This window comes from Onychomys torridus, chromosome 23, assembly GCF_903995425.1.
Source record: "Onychomys torridus chromosome 23, mOncTor1.1, whole genome shotgun sequence".
Lineage (NCBI taxonomy): Eukaryota > Metazoa > Chordata > Mammalia > Rodentia > Cricetidae > Onychomys > Onychomys torridus.
In genome coordinates, this window is record NC_050465.1 from 10,978,970 (window position 1) to 11,004,159 (window position 25,190).

Consider the following 25,190-nt stretch of genomic DNA (forward strand, 5'->3'; position numbering starts at 1 on the left):
GGGGTATGGGGAAGGGATTTTTACAAGTTGAAACCACAAGAAGACCTTCAATATTTATGCAAGCATGCACAAACTGGTCTGTCCTGCCAAGTTTAAGTGGTTAAGGCCCCTAAAAACAATTTTTGGGTGTCTAAGTAGTTACAGAAGCCAAAAAAGCAGTTAGTCATGTAGTATGGCTGTACAATTCTGAGTATGGTCACTGAGTGAGGGTTACTGGGCAATTTACCTTCCAAGGACTGGAATCAGACACAAATGGTGAAATGTTCCAGGTCTTGGTGAAAATGGCTGAGGAATTAAGTAGAATTCATTAATGCTTGTCTTGCTTCTTACTACTTTCTACGACTGTTTAGGCTGTCTGGGACATGTCTTCAGCAGTTCTCTGTAGCTGCTGGAGTGTCTTCAGAGTGCTGCTTCTGTCTGCGGTTCAAGGACTACACACGGCAGTTCCAGATCCTAAAACATCTGCCTCTTGAGAGCTTTACGCTTAAGAAAGTCTCAAAAGTCTGTTTATAATAAAGACTAAAACAAATATCAACAAAGGACCAAAAATTTGAATAGCGTTTACCAATACCAATACCAATACCAATGGTATTTAACCATATCTAACCATATTCATGCACAACCCTTGCCCCACTGCCCCGGTGTTTGATTAGTCTCAGTGTCCCTCGATGGGAGGCACAGACAAAGACAATTTTATTCAAACGTAAGCTCCAGTTCTGTAAGATAAAATCGAGTGGGTAAATCATAGGCCCGTGTATTTCCTAAGTCAATATGCGAAGAAGACAACGTTTTTGTGTTCTACAAGTCGAGGAGTAGTTTTGCCCCTTGAGGCAAGGAAGGAGCTTGCTTGGGTTGGAGTCCTATCCTATGGCAGAAACTAGGAAATACGGACATTGTTTTCTTTTAGATTGTATTTCAAAAGGATGACTGCAGGTCATCAGATTCTCCAAAATCTGAGATGAGGGCTTTACAGATATTTACATTTTAAAGGGACAACCCTGAATTAACAACTCTACATTTCTTTCTTTCTCTCTCTCTCTCTCTCTTTTTTTTTTTTTTTCCAGAGCTGGGAACCGAACCCAGGGCCTTGCACTTGCTAGGCAAGACCTCTACCACTGAGCTAAATCCCCAACTCTACATTTGCTAAAGTAAAAGTTTCCAAGAAAAGTCGGGACCCTTGAAGCTGGAAAAAGCTCTCCTTGGAGTTGGTAATCCTGCCAAGGGAACTGAGACCAAGTGCATACTGATGAGGTGCAGTTTTGAAGTTTGGTATCAGGGAATTTAATTTCCTATCACTCAATGTTTCCCACGTGGAAAGAACTGAGGCTCATTTTACGCAATCCGTTTCCGTTCACCTGGCCCAACCTGGCCCAGCCCTTCCACTGATAGGTTCACTCCTGGAAATGAAAAAGAAAAAAAAAGAAAGAAAGCTAAGTCCGCCCGCAGGGCAGAGCGAGTCCCACTGCTGCGCGTGCGCAGTCGGCTCGAGCCGTGACGTCACTGAGCGCGGCCCGCCCCTACATATTAGCAACCGGAGGCGTCCGTAGCAGCAGTGGCTGCGGAGATGTACGAACTTCCGGTTGTCCCGGCAAGCTGTGGTCGCCGCCGAAGCCGCCGCAGTCTCCGCCACCCGCCGTGCAGGCTCTCGGCCGGGGCAGTCGGCTCTTGGCCGGTTCCGGCGCGCCCATGGTCGGCTCTGCGGGCCGGGAGGCTGGCCCGGCGGCTGCGGCGTGCTGAGAGGGCGGCGTGGGAAGGATGCCGGCCCCGCGCGGCTGCTCGGGGCCTCGCCGCCTCCTGGCTCCGGCCTTCTTCCTGCTGTTGCTGCCCGCGCTGAGCCGGTCCGGAGCGGTGCTGTCAACAGCAGCCAGGGCGGCGCCCCGATCCCGGGTTCCCGAGCCCGGGCCGCGCACGTTGTCACCGCTGCCTCCCGGCCCCACCGCGGCCCAGCCCCGGGGTCAAGCTCAGGCTGAAGCCGCCGGCCCTCGAGGCTCGGAGGGCCGCAATGGCAGCAGCCCCGGAGCGGAGTCAGAGGCCGATGGCCTTGGAGGGAAAGCCGGGGAAGGCTCGGTGGGTGGCAGCTTGGCGGTGAGCCCCAACCCTGGCGACAGGCCCATGACCCAGCGGGCCCTGACCGTGTTGGTGGTGGTGAGCGGCGCGGTGCTGGTGTACTTCGTGGTCAGGACCGTCAGGTGAGGCAGAGCCTCGATGGGTCCCCCACCCCACTGTGGCCTAGAGCCTGATGACAGCTGACCTGCTTCGAGAAGCTGGGTGGATGTCTGTGATCTGGGCTTGACTCCTTCCCTGCCCCCAGCATCTGGGTCTGGAATCTAAGACCATCTGGTTGGCTGTCTTAATGGCCTGAGATACCTTACCTCTGCAACTCAAGCTGATCAATGCCTTTCATGTATATATCAGTAACAAACATCCAGTATCTCGTTCCCCAAGGCTTGCCTCTGCCTTAAAAGATACCTTTACCTTGAAGTGGAAGTGATCCCCTATCCCCTGGAATTTTTATTACTGTGCTGTGCAAGTACTCTAACGCTCTGCAGTTGGTGTAACTAACTTGCCAGCGTTTTGCCTGTTAGAATGCACTCCTATTTGTGAGTCAGGGTTCCATTGACAGCAGTTCAAAAGGGCTTAATGCATGTTTCACTTTTATAAAACTTAGACTTTCTTCCTTGCCAGTTGTATTTCTTAGTGCCCTTGTGGTACTCAGTTAATTGGGTACCACATCTCTGGAAAGATGTCAAACAGAGCAAGACCCCACCAGAAAGGGCCAGCCAAAGAACACCTGAGGAAAAGCTAATGAAACAGATAGTATTCTGTGATGTTTGTACTGGTTTATTGTTTTCCAAATTAGTTCACACTTTCCCCGTCATTACACACTACCATTATTTAATATATAGTGTTAAATCGTCAAAACAAAGTTTCGTTTTTAAAAAGGAATTGTGAATGGAAAACCGACGTGACTCGATTGATTAAAAAGCTACAATGTTTTTGGCTATGTGGTCCAAAGAATCTTGTGGAATTTGTTTCTTTGACACATCTTAATAATTGGGTGCCGTTTTTAAAACTTTTTTTTCTAAATAATATCTTACAAGTGTATAAAGTACAAATATTTACTGGTAAGGTTTGAAATTCTACATTGAAGCTGATACTAAGGAAATACCTCTTGTCAAGCTTTGGTTTTGTATAAAAATAAAACGAATCAGAAAAGGGCACTAATTTGCTCCCTTGTTTTCCAAGTTGATATGTATCTGAGGCTGGATTTTCTTTGTATCTGTTAACCAAATATTACAAAGGATTGGATGCAAAAGCAAATTTGAAAATCTAGTGTTTTCTTGTCTGTTTTTATTTTGTATATATAGTTCAGGCCAGATGTCAGATTTTGAAGAAAAATATTGGGCCATTCTTTTTACTATTTTTGGTTTTATGCACTTTCTAAAGCATTTAAAATCAATTATTTAATTTTTCTCAGATTTCATCGATAGATTAGATATTGTTGTGCATAATCCACATATATAGCTCCTTGGAGCCCTTAGTAACTTTTAAGAATGAAAAGGAATTCAAAGCATATGAAAACCCCTCATATAAGCAATATCATTGAGCTAAAAACTGTTGATTTAAAAAGTTCAGAAAATCCACAGCCACCCTCTTGTCACTGGGAAGTTAGACAATGTTGAGAAGTTTTAAAAGCTTGTGATTACCAAAGTGAGACTGCTTGATGTTAAGAAATCTTAAAGGAAAATTAAATTCTTTTTCGCTATATAATTATTTACTACTGTGTATACTCCCTGTAAGGTATGTAGATGGGTAGAATGCTAATTTTCTTGGTTTTGTTTGCTTTTCCATTGTGTTCTTCCTTATTTAATTTATCATCTTATATATAAATGTTTACTGTCTTTGCTTTTCTCTGTTCATTTATGTGAATCTTGAAAGAACTCAGCCTTCTCTGGTTGTATTAGATGATTCAGTCACATGTTATATGAGAACAGCCAAATTCAGAACTGTGACTGGTAAAAACTGCATACTTCAGGCAGCATCTAACACATTGGTATAGTCCAAGTTCTAAATTTAGTTGGTTGTCTGGCATCCAAAGCTTGATTGACGCTAAATCTGGGATCCCCAGAACTCATACTCTTCCAGATGATACTTCTCGTCCTCATTATGGTGGTTGCTCATTTGGACTCCCTTTCCAAAATATGTGTGACAGTGAACCAGAGTTGCTTATTTGTGCCAAGGGAGAATACTCACATATCATTTCTTTAACTGATGATATGAGGTGAAACCAATTATTTTAATTGTAAGATATATCAAACTCTATGAGACTTCAAAAATGTTTTGTCTCCCTCTAACTCAGCATCACAAATATTTGGATAGAAATAATTTATGCTGGCATTCTAGAAATACTCTAGACAATGACATTCTTTCTGTAGAGGGACTTGAATACACTACAGGAGTGCTGTAGGGGCAAAGTAGCTTTCATAAGACGAACACAGCCTTTCTGTGAAAATGCATCTTGTGTGTCTTCTCTACTCTGTACCCATCACTGAAGTTTGTAGCACTGTGCAATGTTTCTAGAGAGCACAGTATTGCTTAGTGAAGGAGCTTTGATTCATCCTTTATGTTGCTGAATAGGTAAGTGGTAGAATTAGAAATTTAAAGGATAATTGCTGCTTCCTGATAGAATGAAGAGATATGAAGATCTTGATAACTACTTAGATTTCTTTCTTCTTTGTAGGACATTCCTCCTGGACTAAAATGTGTAAGGCCAGAAAACAATCATAGAGAGTTATTGCAGTCTTAAGCATTGTATGTTGATTAGGTAAAAACAGTTCCTATTAAAAATTTATGATTAATTGTTCTTGCCTTAAAGCAGAGATTCTTTTTTTTTTTTTTCCTCCCATGATGTGTCTTTTTATATTTAGTGTGATAAATTTACTTTTCCTTCTTTGGGAAGTTATTCCACTTTTCCGGTCTCAGAACACTATGAAATAGCGATCAAGAGCTCTTTGAAATGGTGGTGATCAGCACCAGATTTAGCTTTGATAGTCTTCATTCAGCCAGCCAGTATTTGTTCAGCTGTCCTATACTGGGTAATCACAGTATCATTTTGAGATACATCAACAGTACTGCCTCCATGGTGCTTCCAGCCTGGAAGAGCACAGGGACATTCATCAAACAGTTATACAGATAATTAAAAATTGCAACAAAGGAGCCTTGAAGTCCCTGACTTGCTCCCTCCCTCGTTGCTAGTGATCCTTCTTCACTTTTCCATCTTGGCTTCATTGGATGTCAGGGACTATGTGTATGCACAGTTACTGTACAACAATTAAAAGTAGAATTACAATAATTACATCTGGGTCCTATTAACTCTTAGTGTGCAGAAACTACACAGAATCAATCTACAGTATAAAGTGGCTCTTCCTTCAAAGAATGTTTGTAACTAAAACACTGCTTTTGAGATTTTTTTTCCCTATGGTACATATAAATCAATATTAATACTAATTGATGTGTATCATACATAATGTCATGTAATTTGACATTTTCTATTTTTTTTTTTTTTTTTTTGGTTTTTCAAGACAGGGTTTCTGTAGCTTTGTGCCATTCCTGGAACATGATTTGGAGACCAGGCTGGCCTCGAACTCATAGAGATCCACCTGCCTCTGCCTCACAAATGCTGGGATTAAAGGCGTGCACCACCACCACCCAGCCATTTTCTAATTCTTGTAAAACAATCTTCAAAGTGGGTGGTATTCTTTTGAGAGAATTTGAAGCTCAAGAAGCGTAAGGGTTTGTCTAGAGCACATCCGTAGGACCTGCCCAAATAGAGATCCTCCTGGACCTAACATAACCAGTGACTGGCCATCTGCTTTAACAAATGTACCGTAATCAAGGTGCTAGTATCTATGAAGATGGCCAGTTCATTTATGGAAAAATGATTCTTTGTAAAAATGATTTTTGGTGAACGTTACTTTTTAAGACTTTACAAATTGAAAAAGTAAGACAACCTTAGTATTTGCTGATACTCATTACTGTGGTAAACTGATAAATAATGCAGTGCACTATGTCAGCTCTGCATCTCATCCTTCAAAGATTTTTTTGATTTGCTAGATATAGTCAGAGAATGGCTGTATTTTAAAGTAACTACTGCTGCTAGACATTGTCTTGTCTGCTATTTCATTGTCTGTCTCCCCCCGCCCCTCTCACTCTCTTTTCCTTTTGAGATAGAGTCTCACTATCTACCCTCAGATGGCCTAGTTCTTGCTATGAAGAACAAGATAACCTTAAACTCGGAGATGTACCTGCCTCTGTTGCCTGAGTGTTGGGATTAAAACTGTGCTACCATGTCCAGCTTCCTATCTGGTTTCTTAAGAATATGAGTTACTGAATGAGTTTCACCACCAGTTATAAAGTTACGTCATTGATAAAAATTCAACTAGGCAGTTATAGAGACAGAAAGTCTGTAAAGCTGTTTATATCCATTAGTCACTGCTATTAATTTAATAAGTATTGCTCAGTGCATGTCAGTATGAGACCTTGTGGTAAGAACTAGCAACACATATGATGGGAAGTTTGTGCATTTTTAAAGAATCTATTGAATTGGTTAGATATCCTTTGAAAGTCATTTGTGCTCTTGTTTGTCATCACATAGACAAGAAATACATATTGAATATATTATAGAGAGAGATGAAAGTGCTTTGAAATATATTTAAGAAGTATGACTCCTCCAGGAATTGTATTTTTTTTTTTGAGAGATGAAACTTTCCCAAGTGTTTATGCATATTGTGAAATAATACAGTGTTAAAAAGCTGTGTGGCTTACTCTCCTGATGCCAAATATGACCAGTGGTGGTGACAGTAGTGATGCATTCGGCAGTGTAGCCTGTCAGTCATCAGCATGGAAGGAAACTCCTGGAGAAGACTCAGACATGCTAGAGAAGAGTGGCCACTCTACTTACCCTCTCCAAGGAGGAAGGAGCACAGAGCTTGTACCTGAACATGTAGCAAAGTCAGTAGCCCTGAGCAGACTGAGAGTATAAATACTCTAAGAGGGAAAACAGTCGTTATCTCATTGAGCTTTTCAATAGAAGTATCCCCCTCAGCCTTCTCTCCCTACAAAACATGCAAAAAGAAAAAAAGAAAGCTGGGTGGTGATGGCGCACACCTGTAATCCCAGCACTTGGGAGGCAGAGGCAGGTGGATCTCTGTGAGTTCGAGGCCAGTCTGGTCTACAAAGCGAGTTCCAGGACCAGGACAGCCTCCAAAGCTAGAGAGAAACCCTGTCTTGAAAAATCAAAAAATAAAAATTTCCTGAGTGCTGGCATTTACTAGAATTTTGAGATATCAAGAAGTCGAAGGGAAGAAAGACAACAGAGCGACTGAGGATTGGAGGAGCGGGCAGGGACCAGTGCAGGCTAAGACAAGAAGGATACAAAGCCAGCACAGCGCTGGGGCAGAACTCCTAGAGTCTGGACCTTTAGATGTTTACATACAACAAACCTGGGAAAAGATTTCCGGGTAACAAGTATCACAGCAAAGCTTTAGGCACAGCTACAAAGCAAAGCAGCAAAGCATGTGTGACCTTGGAATAAGAATGAGTTCTGGCTTCCATAAACAGCTCAGGGCTAGAGCCTAAAGAGGAAGGATTTGTATAAGCACAAGAATAGACTCTTGGTGCAGGGTGCAGAGCACGTGGGACCTCTGTGGCCTACACAGCGCTCAGGAGATTGGGGATTTCAGGTGGAGGCTGGCTCCCAATAGTATAGCAAAGGATCATCAAGTTGTTTGACTGCTTGGACTCTGGCATTCTAGCTGACCAGGTAGCATTCATTTCTTTCTGTTGAGGAGAATAAGCCTCTGTGATTGACAATCTGGTTTTTCCAATGCTTACTCTAAGCTGCGCTTCCTACAAACAGGGAGAATTTTTGGATTGCCATATTAAAATGATGTGTATTCAAGAATAAACTGTCCAATTATGTTTAAATGTGAATGCTGGAAAACAGCAAATAGAGAAGGAACATTGGAAGGTATGAGAAAGCACAGAATCTGAGAAGACAGGAAGGAATATCTAAGACTCACATGGTAGGAGTAACATGGGCAGAGCAGCAAAGAGCTTTTGCATTGAAATATCCCTATTTGTCTATGTCCATACCCGCTGCACATGCATGATCTCATCTGATACATCGTTTCCCTTTCTTTTAGTCTCCTTTTCATAGCCTGGCTTCTAGTGGCTCCACTCTTAAGATATCCTTACAAAGGACAGCTTGTAAATACTTTTATCTCCCTTCATGGACTCCCTCTACTCTCTGTGAACCATGGATACAACAGTTTATTCTTTGGCTTCTGCAGCATCATGACTCAGTTTTTCTTTTCTCTCTGTGTATAGTATCTTGCTTTTTTATGAGTTTCCTTCTTGGTGAATTCTTTTTTCTACTTTTGGTATGTTTGTTTATGTTCATCTGAGACAGGGTTGCATGTGGTCCAGGCTGGCCTCTAATTCAAAATATAGCCAAGGCAAGCTTTGAACTCCTGTTCCTCCTGATTCCGCCTTTGGAGAGTCGTGATTTAGGCAGCTATGGACCACCCAACCTTTTTTCCAGTTTTGATCACCATTTATTTGCTTTGGAGAGCAGGTCTTTGATTCCCAAGGTCCCTTTCCTGATAATAGAGTATGAATGTTTGCAAGGGGAATGTTCTTACCTCTTTTAATCTATTTCAGTGAAATGTGTTTTTCCCTTAACACTTTGCATTTTACTATCCTTGCTGCCTCTGTGATCCATCCAAAATTTATTAATTTTTTTTTGTATTGCCATTTCAACCCTGCTAATAATGTTGTGAGTTATAAGCTTGCATGGTCAGCTAGCTTCTTACTACACTGGTGATACAGTCTCGCAAATTTCAATTTGCAAGCATGGTTTCTGTTTTTGAGACAGTGTCTTGCCATGTAATCCATTATGCCTTTGAAGTCACATTTCTGCCTCAGCTTGCTGAGTTTGTGAGTTCAGGCATGTACTACTATGCCCAACTTCAAGCATCATATTTTTTTTTCCTCCAATAAACTTAAGCTGCATGATTTTCACTAGGTGAATGAATGCCTTCACATTTACAGTTCTCCAGGATAGGAGCTTGATCCGACTCTAGTCTTGTTTACCATCTGTCTCAGTCATCTAGTTTCAGTTTACAAATATCCCATATATGCAGCAGCCTTGTATTTGTTAGGCTTTAATAACTTTGTTCTTCTGGTAGAAGTTGTTAGTTATTTAGCGGCGCTCTTACCCTGCGAGGAAATGTCGCAAACACGACAAATCCACTAATAAGAGTTTTATTAAGATAAGAAAGAAAGAGACAGACATGAACAGGCCTGTGAAAAACACACATGGTCAAGAGAAAGTGAGACCGGCTTATTAAGGGTGGGCTGCGCCTGCATACACAGACCCATGTGGCTACTCCACACATGCGCGTAGATCACATGGCTGCATGCTTGCGAAACCATGCAAGGCCAAGTCGCAGGGTCCTGGTCACGTGAGCTGTTTTGACCCTGAAATGGCTATTTTGAACCAGAAATAGCTAGGTGGAAGTGTCTAGGTCCGCCAGGCATGCCCAACCATGGGGGTATGTTGTGAATTCATATTAGAAGCCATCCTAATTTTTTTCTCTACTCTAAATGTGTCTTTTCAGTTTATCTTCCATCCTGAACGAATTGTACTCCCTCTAAACTGTAGCTGTGTTATGACACATGCATGTGTGTTTACAGTTCCATGTGGCTCTCCTATCCAGTCTGCTAGTCACTGGTTATATGCATCTAGAATGAATGCCGCTAAAATGAAGTTAGAGCAGCATTTCCTGTACTCAGAGATTATATCACTGGTAGCAATGAATCTGAACAGAAAAATGTCATTTTACATACAATTCTGAGCAGCACACAAACATGCGATAAGATTTATTCTTAGAAAATTTCAGCTAGATGCTTGAACTGTGTTTCTGAATTGCTTGAATAAACTCAACAGTTTACCTTCCTGTAGTAATCTGGTTTTGCTACTTTAGCATAAGTTTTCTGCATTTGTCAGAGCTTGGAGTTGTTGATTAGAGGTGACTATCTAGTCCCAGCTGTTAGTCACACTCTATTAGTCACAGCTGCTTCTGTCCATGTTTTCTTGGCCAGAAGTAGGCATGTTCCTAACTATTTAGGGCTGGAAAGTATGTGTGTCATGGAGAGTGGGGTATGTTCAGATTTGGTGAACGAAGTTCTATCTACAAAAAGGCCATAACACTTCTGAACAACCACAGCCCTGCAGGAACCAATTTGAATTCCACTTTTGATGCTTCTTTTACAAGATTGACAGTCTTGGTGGGAGAAATGTTGCTCATTTCCAGATCGTCTTAAATCTGCCTGTGAGTTGCAGTTGGTTGTTTTTCGTGGTGCAAACCATGACTGTTATTGCTTTTCCGTTCACAGGAGTGTATAGGTAAATGGAAAATGGGAGGGTGCCATGAATAGAATTGTTTTTATATTTTATGTATTTTTGTATAGGCAACATGTAATATTTTGTGTATTACTCTGATATTAGTTATTTCTATAGATTTATTTATTTATTTTTGGTGTTAGGATCCCAGTATGTAAACTGAAGAACCAAAGCACCTCCATTTCAAGCAAGCCCCTCACCCCAGCTTGAAACAGGCCTGAGTTTCAAAATTCTCAGAGCTGCTGACAGATCCCAGGACAAAGTCAGGATGTTTGAAGAGCCATCTGGTAACAATTGATTAACCACAGAATGCCCCAGTGCTAGAGATAATCAATAAAGTTTGACAAACAACAGGTTAAAACTACAAAGTAAGATAACACAGAAATTCTGAAAAGCCCCTAAAACTTGAGCCAATTAGAATTTTACCTGTACCAGCACCCCTAAATGATGTAACCCTATGGTTTTTGCCTTTAAAACCTGAGGTTGCAGAGAGGCGGGCACCTCTCCAGCCTCTACTGTGTTGGTCGGCTTGACAGGGTCCTGCCGTGAGGCTTGAACTGCTTCAATAAACCTTGCTTTTGCATTTCTGTGAGTTTGTGTCTCTGGTGGTCTCTTCAGGGGTCTCATGCCCAGGGCACGACATAAACTAGTTAGGAAAAGAAATGCTGTACTGTTTGGCTGATGTTCATTGAAATAGGAGTCTGAGGAGCCCAGTTAGAGTTGTATTCTTTCCCTGATCTAAATACACTGATAAAGATAAGATGGCTCAGTGCATTGTAACTGCTGTGCGAAGCTGAACAGTACATGTCAAATAAGACTATAAAGGGTTAGTGGGGTTTACTTTATTTATTTTACTGTTGGCTCAGCACTTTGACATTAAAATCTGCCCAGGAACTCTGATGAAGGTATTTGGAATAAAGAGCATTTGAACAGTACTACCTGACAAGTCCTGAGCAGAGTTAGGAGGAAGTAGTCACTGATGGAGTGTGGATGGCAGTGTCTCACAGACAAACTAAGTACTAGGTATTTATTCCTTAGGAGGGTTTGAATTCTCAGAAACCAAATACACAATTGACAGTGACTGGAATGTAAAGACGTATTTTGGCTTTGCTTTCTGTTGTGAGCCAGACCAAGTTTGGGGCAGTGGCTTTATAAAATTGTCAAGAATTCTTAATTGTTCGTCTTTGTCTGTGTAGAATGGATGATTTATTCATAATTATTGTGTTTCCACACAACAGACTCCTGTAAAATGTAAGAAAGACCCTTTGGGGAGGGGGGCTGGGGAAGCAGTCTTTCCTAGAAAGCCCGCAAGAGACATTCTTTCAATCTCATTTGTCTAAATTGCTTAATTTCCTCCCCACTCAAAATGCCTACCAAGGAAATTGTGTTTTTGTGATTAGTTTATGTCAGTTGTTATGATCATTTTGTATTCTTTAGGGCTGGGTTTGCGTCATTGCTCTTGAAATACAATTGTGATTACATTGGCTTAAGAGCAATCACTAAAGAGAGAGCAGATCCTCTACCGTGATGAAATGGAAGAGATGGGCTAATACAAGCATCATTGTTGTGCTTGGTCATGTCAGTAGATGATGCTAAGTCATTATATTTCACCAAAATTAAAAAGGGGAGAATGCATCACATAATTTATATTCACTGAAGTTATCCATTCTAGTATATTATAAGAATATTATTTTGGGAATCACAAGACCATTTGACCAATTAACTTTGTAACCTTGGTTAAGATAACTTAGTCAGGTTATGAAGACACTATACATTAGTGTTTAAAATTTCTATTTGTGTAGTCAAGCTGTTTGTATCTTATTTTTAAAAATTATAAAGGGTGAGGCTTATAAGCTACATAGCCCCTGCCTGCCACATATGTCTGTACACTAAATAGCAATTACTTTTATTGGGACATTTAGTAAATAAAGGCCCCCAAATTTCCAATGTCAAATGTCAATTTATATATATAACATATAATATATAAATTATGTATAGCAGTGTAGTAACTCATGTGTGATATTGGCCTATGAAATGTTTATAAGAATGTAGGTTTGATAGTGCTAGATAAAGAGTTGGCTGTGGAAGCCATGAAGAAAGAGGAAAGTGGTGGTTTGAATAAGAATGGCCTCCATAGGCTCATATATTTGAGAGTTTGGTTCCTAGTTGGGAAGGATTAAGAGGTTTGGCCTTGTTGGATGAAGTGTTTCACTAAGGTTGAGTTTTGAGGTTTCAAACATGCTCTACCTGTTGCCTGTTGATCAGAATGCAAGCTCTCAGCTACTGCTTGAGATTCATTCCTGTCTCCTTCCTGCCATGATGTAATGGGTTAGCCCTCTAAAATTGTAAGCAATCCCCAATTAAATGTTTTCTTTTTAGTAGTTGCCTTGGTCATGGTGTCTCTCTATAGTAATAGAACAGTAGCTAAGACAGTCCCCCATCCATTTAACACACACACACACACACACACACACACACACACACACACACACACACACGAGCAATTTTATTACCTAGTTCAACTTGAGTCCCCCTTTAAGGACTATGCATCAAAACAAAGCCACATTCTGCAGTTCTTGGAATTAGCACCTCAACTCTTACTCAAGTACAAAATTTGGAGGACACTGCTCAGTCTAAAATATCACTATATCCATTATTGGTATCTGTTTCTAGAAGAATTTCAACTGACAACTCATGTGTTTGGTTCTATAAATGTGAAGAGGTGAAATGAGAGATGTCCAGTTACTCAGAGGTTTGATTATGTAGCACATCCAATTTTGATTTCATGATGAAAACTGTAGAGAATTAATAGGGCTCACTAATGTTATTTGCTTATATTACTATTACAGAAAATGCTCCAAATTAATTCTTATTCACAAATTACTACATTAATTCTTGGTTACTTTTATGGTAAAGAAAGTAATGATAAAGTTTTATTTATGCAAATATACAAGTATATAAATATATAGTTGTGTATTTATTTATTGAAATCCACTGTTTTATGTCTAAGGACATAGAAGATTCATATGTACATGTGTATATGAATGTGACTGATTTATATATTCCTCAGTCTATTTAGGATGTTATAAAACAAAGAAATTCTAGTATTTCTATTATTTCATACTTAATACATTCTTTGCACATATTCCAGTAAAAACAAAATGAGAAGAAACTAATTTATGGATTAAATCAGGTGTTCACACTTTCATAGGATAGTAAAATGAAATGTAGTTTCATTTTGTTGTGTTTATTTTATGTGGCATCAAACATTTTTACATAAAATTTTATCATGCTTACTTTAGCACTTCTATTTTGATTCCATAAATAACTGATGCATGTTATTGAAACAGAGATAGTTCTGACTGAGCTGAATATATTTAATGAAACATTAAGGAATCTGCATCTGTGTTAAGACAGTGAATTGAATCACTTATGTAGCTCAATATAGATTACTGTTTCACTGTCTCCTGCCATTTCAGGATTCAATTCTTTTCTACTTGTTTTAGGTAATATTCATAGTATTCATTAGGAACCAACAAAATATGCTTTCATGTTGTAATATGTGTTTGTTATATCTAATTGAAAAGTGTGCATATTAATAACTATGTATTTGATTATTAGCACAATTGTATGTATGAGAGTAAAGACTATAAGGACTGGATTTTAAAGTCTCCTTTACATTTTGATTGAAAAAAATAATATAAACTGATAAAAGTAAAAAAAATTAGGTTTTCTACCTTAATATTTTTGTTAAAAATGTATATTTTATACTTTATTACTAAATAAATCTACAATGTAAACTATCGTGAGAATATTCCTAGAGAATGCATAAACTAAAACAAATGATAAAATCCCTACATCAGTGCAGTCAGGTGTTTATACTATAATTAGGAATGGGATATAATGTTAGACAGATGCATTTATCTGTTTTGGGAAGATTAAGAAATCATTCAATTTGTGTGATGACTTTAGTTCTAGATAAATTTTAGCTGAGGTTAATCTAGGTTACTAGCATATTGCCCATTTGATGTATATGACCTGGGAGAATTTATTTTGTTGCCCAAGATGACTTCATATGACATCAAGTTCCTGGGAAGTCATGTGATTTAGAAAAGAATTCCACTAAAGAATTGCCAGAGAGAAGAGACTGTATTAGAACTGAAGTATCCACAGCTTGCACTGTGGAAGTTTTCCCTCACGCTGTACTCATTTTCAAATCCCAGGATGGGATGGGAGACATCACAGATATTTAAGGTATTACTCACCGGTCAGTAAGTGAAAAGGGACCAATAGTGAGCTACTTAACTTTTTTTTTCTTCTTTGCAAAGTAATATTTTTAGTTTTTCTGTCAAGGGCTTTAATAAGTCTAAATTTAATCTTGGTAAACAAGCTAAATTCCATCTGCCAGCAAGTTCTTGTAAACAAGTCCTAGATAAAAGACTTTTTTAAATGATTATAAACAAAACAAAATACTAAGACAAATATTTGACAGAAATCATATTGACCTATAAAACCTAAATAACAGGAAATATTTGGGATTCTGTTCTATATGATATGTGTGAATGTATACAAATACACGTTTGTGTATATGTGTATGTGTTGATTTATATATGCATTGGTGAATTTGTTAGTTTCAGCATATAGTTTCTTAATATAAAATACTACTTTATACTTCACACTGTCTTATTCTTATTAGTTAAAGCATTTATTGAGTTTTACAGTGGTTAAATATGTGATGTTAAATACTGTACAGAAACCAGTTTCTTAGTCCATTACCTTTAGGTAGATATAAAGATAGGTCTGTAAGAAATTACTTTTGAGAATTATATTTTTCTCCAAACATAATCTTATATATCTTATAAATTTTGATTGCTGAGAATAGATATTTTATACTTGTAGCTGAATTTTAAAAGGTCTTATTAATAAAAACAAACCCAGAGCTATGTATTGGGGTGAACGCTGAAAGATCAGAGAAACAGAACAAGCCACATCCAACCTTACCTTGCCAGCTTATCAACTGTTCTTGTTTCCTTGAACTGGAAGCCTCTGAGTCCTCACCCAAATGGATCTCAGATGAACTGCTGCTAAAAGCTAAAAGCTTAAAAAGGCTCTCGTTCCTGGTCCTCACGCCTTATATACCTTTCTGCTTCCTTCCACCACTTCCTGGGATTAAAGGTGTGTGTCACAATACCTGGTTGTTTCCAGTGTGGCCTTGAACTCAGAGATCTGGATGTATCTCTGCCTCCAGAAGGCTATGATTGAAGTTGTGTGTGCCACCATTTTCTGGCCTCTATGTCTGTCTAGTAGCTGTTCTGTTCTCTGACCCCCAGATAAGTTTATTAGGGTGCACAATATACTGGGGGACACAATATCACCACATATACTCAAAAGCTAATATAGTGTCTATTGGCTAATACAATTGCAACATGGATTTTAATATATGTATGTTTGCATAAATGTATGGATACTTTGTCAGGATTCCCAAAGTCACTTTTGAAGAGGCCCTTATTACTCTGAAATTGGTGCTAAAGTTAATAGTCTAAACATCAGTTAACATTATTATATTAAACTGAGTATATTATAGTTTAAGTAAAACAAATTTCATTTGTGATCACTTCCTGAAATATTTTGTTTTGTTTCTAATATCCAAAAAGTTCTTATGAAGCACTGCTTACTGTATATAGTGTTGAAGCTATTGCATTGGAAGCAACTTGGATGTTGGCTGCAAGTTCATAGTTTTGAATCACTGAGTCAGAAATCATCAGCTTAGTGACATTTGGTCTCTATTTCTGAACATTTTGGTTTAATTATAACCCTAGTCTGATCATTTTAAAAATCCCAGGTGATTCTGATGTTTAGTCCAGGTTATAAACCACTGACTAAATTTGAGTGTGTCTAGGACTTCTGTTATCTAAGCTTTTGATGGTAATAGCAATGCTTAGTTGTGTCTATCAATAAGGAGGCATCAAGGATATGAGATAAAGGCTGGAACTGAAGGCTTAAAATTTTATCTTTTGGGGCTAGAGAGATGGTTGAGCAGTTCAGAGTGCTGCTCCTCTTCCACAGGACCTTGAGTTCAGTTCCCAGCACCCAAGTGGGACATCTCAGAATCAACTGTAACTGTGACTGCAGGGGTTATGATATCCTCATCCTTCTGGCTTAGGTGGCCATCCACATGAGTTTCATTCACTCACACATACACACATACGCATAAATAAAAAATAATAAATCATCTCTCAACTTTAGCTCAGAGAGATTAAAAAGACTAGAGAGTATGCTGGGCAGGAGAAATGTTGATGCCATACACATATATAGAAATAGGTTTATTTAATGAGTTGCCAGTAATCTTTGATGCTAAATTGATTGTTTCCTGAATTGTAATCATTTTTGTACTGACTGTGTGCTTGGTAGGAAACATGAACTAATTTCTTTAATTTCCAATTGCATATGAAGTAATAATTAAGCTATATTAAAATTGTTTTATTAATTTATTTGCTTGATTTAATAGGATGAGGAGGAGAAACCGTAAAACTAGGAGATACGGAGTTTTGGACACTAACATAGAAAACATGGAATTGACACCTTTAGAACAAGATGATGAGGATGATGACAACACATTGTTTGATGCCAATCATCCTAGAAGGTAAGCTGGTACAGGAATTAAATAACGATGCAGATCTTTGCTCAGATAATCTTACAGTCTTTATTCTAGCAAATTTTACTGGTTTCTGTTTAGGGTCTTTTGTTCTGCCCAGCCCACAGATATTATTCACCTGGCTTTGCTGAATTGGATATAACCGATAGTATACATTCCCTAAAATTAGCCTTCTTTTTGCAGATTTCTTTGCAGTGTTTTGGGCTTGAAATTTTTCCTTCTTACAGTATTCATTATTTTGGCATATGTTTGTGTTTAAGAAATATTTAGTAAGCTTGTTTTTATTTTTATATGCTGAAATTATTTTGTTTATTGTTTGGTTTGTTTGATTTGGAAATAGCATTCCCTGACAGAACTATAAGACTGGAGATTTGTTGTATCATGGTGTAGCTGTGATGTCTGTATTCAGATCTAGTCTCATGACATGTCAAGATCTTGCCTAAGGGGTTTGGTATATGATTAATATCAGTGCATTTGCATTTGGAATGAGCAGAGGCAACAAGGGCTACAGCATGTAGGAAAAATGTCCTAAGAGAAAGAAGGATTTCTGGTGAAGGAAAGCTGGAGTCTAGAGATCACAGAAATCAGAGAGTACAGAAATCTTTCTTACTTGTTTGAATTTATTCTTTGACAGTATCAGATATGTGTATAGTGCATTCTGCCTAACCTCACCCTCTTTCCTGGAGTCCTCCCACCCTCCTTCCTACAAGCCCCTTTCCCACATTCATGCCTTTTTGTTTTGGTTCAGATGTACTGAGTTTAACTATGACTTTGGCGTGAACACAGGTATACAACAATCCCCTGGAGCATGGTGGTCTCACAGTGAGGCCCATAACTGATAAGAATGACTATCCCTTCACGACAATCCTTTAGTCTCCAATAGCTCAGCAGGGAGGACCCAGTTCATGATTGGTAGTTGACAGGCCCAGTGTTTTAAGTCTTGGTGCAGATGCCCAAGCTGCCCTTGGCAATGCTATGTCATGCCCTAAAGACAGCATTTCACGGTCCTTTTCTGAATCCTGTGGCATTCTCTCCACTCTTCTGAAATGTTTTCTGAGCCTTCTGGGGGAGGTTTAAGTGCCCTGCTTGGCTGAGCTTCCAATACCATTTATTAATAGCCCCTAGAACAGCCATGACTACATTCACTCCTATTCTTCACAAAGAGAGACATCATTGGTTAAGATAAGAGTAATATTTGTTTATGCATATAAACATTTAGAATGCAGTCTGGTTGCATGTCAATTTACCTAAACAACAGTAGTGAATCCCTAACTAGGCCCTGTGCTCCCTAGCTCCTAGCTTTGTGGGGGTGTTTGTTTGTTTGATTATTTTTACTATTTTTAACACCAGTTATGGATTCCTCTCTGGAGAGTCCTAGAATTCCGTCTAAAGCTGTTGGTTATCCTTGGAACAATTGTGTTGCTATTGCATTGGTGGGCATATTCTGCAGGTTACCATTGTAATTGTTAGGATTCTTGCAGGCTAACCTTTTGTATTGATATAAAACTGGATAGCCCAGTTTTTTATTACCTTTGTTCGAATCCCAAGATTTCTCTGTTCTTGGGATGGAGATATCCTACATGGCTGAATAGCATTAGTCCCAAAAGCGATTACATTTATTAAATAAAATCCTCAGAGGCAAATGTGGGATACCTGTTTAAGAGCTGATGGTAGAGAGGCCCAGCAGCAGCCTTTAAGTACTTCCACAGCCGTAGGAAAGCTATCAGGGAGAAAAAGTTATGACTCAGTTCTAGCTTGATCTTATTTTTCTTTATTTTATAATTTAATTTCATTTTACCTATCAGCCATGGATTTCCCTGTCCTCTCCCCTCCCTCCCCACCTTACCCCCATTCCCATCTCCTCTAGGGCAAAGACTCCCCTGGGGATTCAGCTCAACCTGGTAGATTCAGTCCAGGCAGGTCCAGTCCCCTCCTTCCAGGCTGAGCAAAGTGTCCCTGCATTAGCCATAGGTTCAAAACAGCCAGCTCATGCACTAAGGACAGGTCCAGGTCCCACTGCCTGGGTGCCTCCCAAACAGTTCAAGCTAATCAACTGTCTCACTTACCCAGAGGGCCTGATCCAGTTGGGGGCTCCATAGCTATTGGTTCATAGTTCATGTGTTTCCATTAGTTTGGCTATTTGTCCCTGTGCTTTTTCCAATCATGGTCTCAACAATTCGCACTCATACAGTCCCTCCTCTTTCTCGCCAATTGGACTCCCGGAGCTTCAACTAGGGCCTGGCTGTGGATCTCTGCATCTGCTCCCATCAGTTATTGGATGAGAGTTCTAGCATGACAGTTAGGGTGTCTGGCCATCCGATCACCAGACTAGGTCAGATCAGGCTTTCTTCCCACCACTGCCAGTAGTCTACAGTGGAGGTATCATTGTAGATTTCTGGGGGTCTCTCTAGCACTTTGCTTCTTCCTATTCTCATGTGGTCTTCATTTATCATGGTCTGTTATTCCTTGTTCTCCCTTTCTGTTCTTGATCCAGCTGGGATCTCCTGCTCCCCTAAGCTCTCTTTCCCTTGAACCTTGCCTTTCATTATCCCCACTCACATCCAGGTTGTTCATGTAGATCTAATCCGTTTCTCTGTCATTGGGAGATCCCTGTGTCTTTCCTAGGGTTCCATTTTCTAGGTAGCCTCCCTGGAGTTGTGTAGTAGTCTAGTCATCTTTGTTTTACATCTAGTATCCTCCTATGAGTGAGTACATACCATGTTTGTCTTTCTGAGTCTAGGATACCTCACTCAAGATGATTTTTTCTAGATCCATCCATTTGCCTGCAAACCTCATGATGTTATTGTTTTTCTCTGCTGAGTAGTACTCCATTGTGTATATGTACCACATTTTCTTTATCCATTCTTCAGTTGAAGGGCATCTAGGTTGTTTCCAGGTTCTGGCTATTACAAACAATGCTGATATGAACATAGCTGAGCAAGTGCCCTTGTGATATGATTGAGTATTTCTTGGGTATATGCCCAAGAGTGGTATAGCTGGGTCTTGGGAGAGATTGATTCCCAATCTTCTAAGAAAGTGCCTTATTGATTTCCAAAGTGTCTGTACAAGCTTGCATTCCCACCAGCAGTGGAGGAGAGTTCCCCTTGTTCCACATCCTTTCCATCATAAGCTGTCTTCTGTGTTTTTGATCTTAGTCATTCTGACAGGTGTAAGGTGGTATCTCAGAGTCGTTTTGATTTGCATTTCCTGGATAATTAGGGATGTTGAGCAATTCCTTAAATGTCTTTCAGCCATTTGAGCTTCTTCTGTTGAGAATTCTCTGTTTAGTTCTATAGCCCATTTCTTAATTGGACTGTTGGGCATTTTGATGTCTAATTTCTTGAGTTCTTTATATATTCTGGATATCAGTCCTCTGTCAGATGTGGGGTTGGTGAAGACCTTTTCCCATTCTGTAGGCTGTCGCTTTGTCTTGTTGACCATGTCCTTTGCTCTACAAATGCTTCTCCGTTTCAGGAGGTCCCATTGATTGTTTCTCTCAGTGTCTGTGCTACTGGTATTATATTTAGGAAGTGATCTCCTATGCCAATGCATTCAAGACTACTTCCTGTTTTCTCTTTTATCAGGTTCAGAGTAACTGGATTTATGTTGAGGTCTTTGATCCACTTGGACTTAAGTTTTATGCACTGTGACAGACATGGATCTATTTGTAGCCTTCTACACATTGACATCCAGTTATGCCAGCACCATTTGTTGAAGATGCTTTCTTTTTTCCATTGTACATTTTTGGGTTCTTTGTCAAAAATTATTTGTTCATAGGTGTGTGGATTAATTTCAGGGTCTTCAATTTGATTCCATTGGTCCACATGTTGGTTTTTATGCCAGTACCAAGCTGTTTTTATTACTGTAGATCTATAGTAGAGCTTGAGGTCAAGGATCGTGATGCCTCCAGAGGTTGTTTTATTGTATAGGACTCTTTTGGCTATCCTGTTTTTTTTTTTTTTTTTTCCCATATGAAGTTGAGTATTATTCTTTCCAGGTCTGTGAAGAATTGTGTTGTTATTTTGATGGGGATTGCATTGAATCTGTAGATTGCTTTTGGTAAGATTGCCATTTTTTCTGTCAATCTTGCCTGTCCATGAGCATGGGAATCTTTCCATTTTCTGACATCTTCTTCAATTTCTTTCTTCAGAGACTTAAAGTTCTTGTCATATAGGTCCTTCACTTGCTTATTTAGAGTAACTCCAATGTATTTTATATCATTTATGGCAATTATAAAGGGTGATGTATCTCTGATTTCCTTCTCAGCCTGTTTGTCAATTGTATAGAAGAGGGCTACTGATTTTTTTGAGTTGATCTTGTATCCTGCTATGTTGCTGAAGGTGTTTATTAGCTGTATCAGTTTCTTGGTTGAATTTTTGGGATCACTCATGTATACTATCATGCCATCTGCTAATAGGGAAAGCTTGACTTCTTCCTTTCCAATTTGTATCCCCTTAATCTCCTTATGTTGTCTTATTGCTCTAGCTAGAACTTCAAGTACTATATTGAATAAATATGGGGAGAGGGGACAGCCTTGCCTTGTTCCTGATTTTAGTGGTATTGCTTTGAGTTTCTCTCCATTGAATTTGTTGTTGGCTGTTGGCTTGCTGTAAATTGCCTTTGTTATATTTAGGCATGTTCCCTGTATTCCTGATAGCTCCAGGACCTTTATCATGAAAGGGTGTTGGATTTTGTCAAATGCCTTGTGTTCTTTCTTCTTTTTATCTTGAAGCAGATTCTTCTTCATTGTTTTTTGTAGTCTTGACTGGAGCAGCCTCTCTGTCAGCTCTGATGCCTCTCCAGTTCTCTCAGAATATCATTCTCATCAAGGTCTTGCTTCTTTTTTTCCTTTTTCTTCTTCCCCTGTGATTTCTGAGGCTCTTGTTCCCTGGCAGCACCAGCTCCTTTTATTTCTGCAGCCAAGGCGCCAAAATGACTATCCTCCTTGGTACTGTCTTCGCTCTTGTTTTTCTGTTTCTTCCCCATTGCTTGGCAGCGGAGATCGAGGACCTCTGGGTTGGGTGTCTCAAACACCCGCTCTCTCCCGGCTGACTGCCTGCTTGACTCCCTCCTCCTCCTCGCGCTGCCGCCTCTCGGCTCTCCACAGCCTAGCTTGATTTCTTTTCATCATGCATCTGAATGTATGTTGTCTTCAGCAATGGGTATTATCTTCTTCTGGTTCTAGTGGATAACCGAGAAACAACCAATGCCTGTATCATTTGGTGGGTAAGACTAATTTTATTGGTTGTCTCTTTTTGAAGTGTGGGCCAACCAAATTTGTTAGCTTGCATTTAAAAGTCAATGTATGTAATAATTTACTTGTCTTTATATTAAAATCAAAAGAGAATAATATGAAGTAGCATTGAGAACAAAGGCTTATTGAGTAAATAGAAGATGATCTCATCTTGGGCTCCACGTGAAAATGCTAAGTAAAACAATGTCATTAGAATCCCATTTACTTTTCAAAATTATTATTAATTATAATTTGCAGTGACAATTGTTGTATTTAATTATGCTGGGTACTTATGTGATGTCTGCTATATACATTCTTTGAAAAGAAAGACGTAAAATGAAATTAACGGTTCGCGATTACCTCAGAAGAAGAACTCAGTTTGAACATCAGTTCATCTATATTAAACAGGTTTTAGATTGAATGTGAAACATCCTTTGTACAGTCTGGTTTGAATGCTTGGTTTTTAGTTGGTAGCATTGTCTTCTCAAGCCTGTAAAAGCATTAGCTAGTAGAGACTTGCTGAAAGAAATAGGACACTGTCAGTGGTGCATAACACTTCAATACCCAGCCCCAGTGCCTGCCCGCTTCCTGTTTCCTGACTGCAGGCGGATTCAGTGTGAACAGCCGCCTCACAGTCTTACTGCCATCCTTTTTCAACATGATGGAATGTGCCCTGCAGAGCGTAAGCCAAGTTAAACTCTTACTTCCGAGACAGTAAATCATACAGGAATTCATCATTGATGAGGTTGCAACAGGCAGAAATAACTACCTAAAGCTTAGTTGTTGTGAAGGTGAGGCTTCAGGAACAGAAGGAGAAGCTCATGAAACTAACATGTGTAATTATATGCCATCAAGTTTGTAGCCTAGGAAAACATGGGTAAATACCGTCATAACTAATTGGTGTACTCTTTGCTAGAGAAGGTCACTTCTCTTCTCTCGGCTTTTTCAGTTGCCTGTAGTTCTCTGTACAGGGTTGAGGCTTCCTGGGCTTTTCTCTGTCCACTCGTGTTCACTTATGTCATCCATGTTCAGCTCACATTTGGGCAGCAATGTTAGTGAGACGTTATGGGTGTAGCTTCTGACATCTCTAGGAGACACAGTCTCACAGCGAATTCCCTAATCCTCTGGCTCTGATAATCCTTCTGCTCCTGCAGTTTTCCTTGAGCCTTAGGTGGGGGAGTGTTTCGTAGATGTATCTATTGGGACTCTGCTCCACAACCCATTGTGATGATCACTCTGTAGATTTTGGAGGCAGCCAGAGTAAGAAGAAATGTGAGTTAGACCCTGCAAATATACAAGTGACTTGCACTTTTTAAAGGTATCAGAGGCTACCAACCAGATTTAGGAATTACTGTTTCTAGGCAGAGGAGAAAGAGATAGTAATAATAAAGATGGTGTAATGTTCAGAGATAAAGTTGTTAAGTCATCCAGAAATTTGAATTACTCAGTTTATATCACAGTAGGTATTACATGTAGCACAGCTACCCATGGAGAGCACACTCAAGCTATAATGAAGCTGTCAAAGTTGTTATAGGTCATCAAATATGAAGCCTGTTTTATTGTAAGGAATTAGGATGATTATGCAGTATCCTAGTGATCAGAGCCAATTGGATGGTGGTGGCACACACCCTTAATTTGGGAGGCAGAGGCGGGTGGATCTCCCGGTTTGAGGCCAGCCTGGTTGAGTTCCAGGACAGCCAGGGCTACACAGAGAAACCCTGTTTCTAGAAAACAAACAAACAAAAGAATCATTCTGTTATTAGAATAAGTGTTATGTACCCAGGTATTCTAGCAACCTCTGGCTTTATAGGGAGAACAGAAATAGGCAAATTGCTCAGTTTCCTGTGATTAATGGTCTATTAAACCTAAGGCTAGCAAGACAGAACAAAAGAAACTTAAAAATAGTAAACTTGAGATTCCACATTTTTATTAATTAAGGTTACCAAAATCAATGATAATATACTTTTGGAGGCCAGGCAGGCATATGTTTATTGTTTAAATGAGAAACAAAGATGGATAGTTAGAGCCACAGTAATAAAAGCAAATTTTTTCTGTGTTCTTCCTTTATTCTCATTCTCTCTCTCTCTCTCTCTCTCTCTCTCTCTCTCTCTCTCTCTCTCTCTCTCTCTCTGTATGTATGTGTGTTGATGTAGATTAAATCTGGAGTCTAGCATATGTATGCTCTGGAAGTACCTGCTGCACTGCATCCCCAGCTCTGTATTTGTATTTTTACATTAGATTTGTATCACTGCTGTTGGCTTTTCTTTGTTGGCTGACAGAATTCATGAATGGGAGCATTGGGGAATGGAGTTTTTTTCCTTTGATAAGAATGTTAGTAATGCATTCAATTTTTGTATTACACATATTTACATGCATGCATGCATACATACATACATGCATACATACATACATACACACACATATAGGTTTATTTGTTTGTGTATATTACACATTTGAAAAGTACCAGGGTTGTACAGAATTCTGTTTACTAATAAGCTCCTGCCTTAGATTGTATATGACATAATATCATAGGAACCCACAGGCTGTGTTTCCTCTTCCTAGTTTCTCTTTGGTTTGATGTATTCCCTCTTTAGTCTTTCCACCACTGTTCCTTCTTGTTCCCTTTGTACTGCCTCCCTTCTTCAGACCAAGCCTTCTAGTAGCTCCATTCCTCTTTTTAAAGATACAGATTAATGAAGCAGAAGAGTTGAGGAATGTCCCATTCTCCGTCTGTAGTTAGAGTTTTCCTGCCTGGCCCAGTCAGGACAAATCTCTCTCACCCACCAGTCCCACAGTCGCTCAGACCCAACCAAGTAAACACACAGAAACTTACATTG

At 39.5% G+C, this 25,190-nt stretch overlaps 1 protein-coding gene across 2 annotated transcripts in view; it reads left to right on the top strand.

Annotated features, from left to right (window-relative positions):
• The first annotated feature begins 1,546 nt into the window (after positions 1 to 1,546).
• The window catches only part of Fam174a (family with sequence similarity 174 member A), a 31,401-nt gene continuing 7,757 nt past the window's right edge, over positions 1,547 to 25,190 (top strand). Inside the window, exons 1-2 of one of the 2 annotated variants that reach the window (XM_036173827.1) lie at positions 1,547 to 2,189; positions 16,974 to 17,112. In XM_036173827.1, the coding sequence (XP_036029720.1) occupies positions 1,756 to 2,189; positions 16,974 to 17,112 (573 nt within the window). In that variant the 5' untranslated portion in view covers positions 1,547 to 1,755. Of the gene's footprint in view, positions 2,190 to 16,973; positions 17,113 to 25,190 lie in introns of those variants that run through there. The other variant, XM_036173826.1, reaches the window with a different exon arrangement.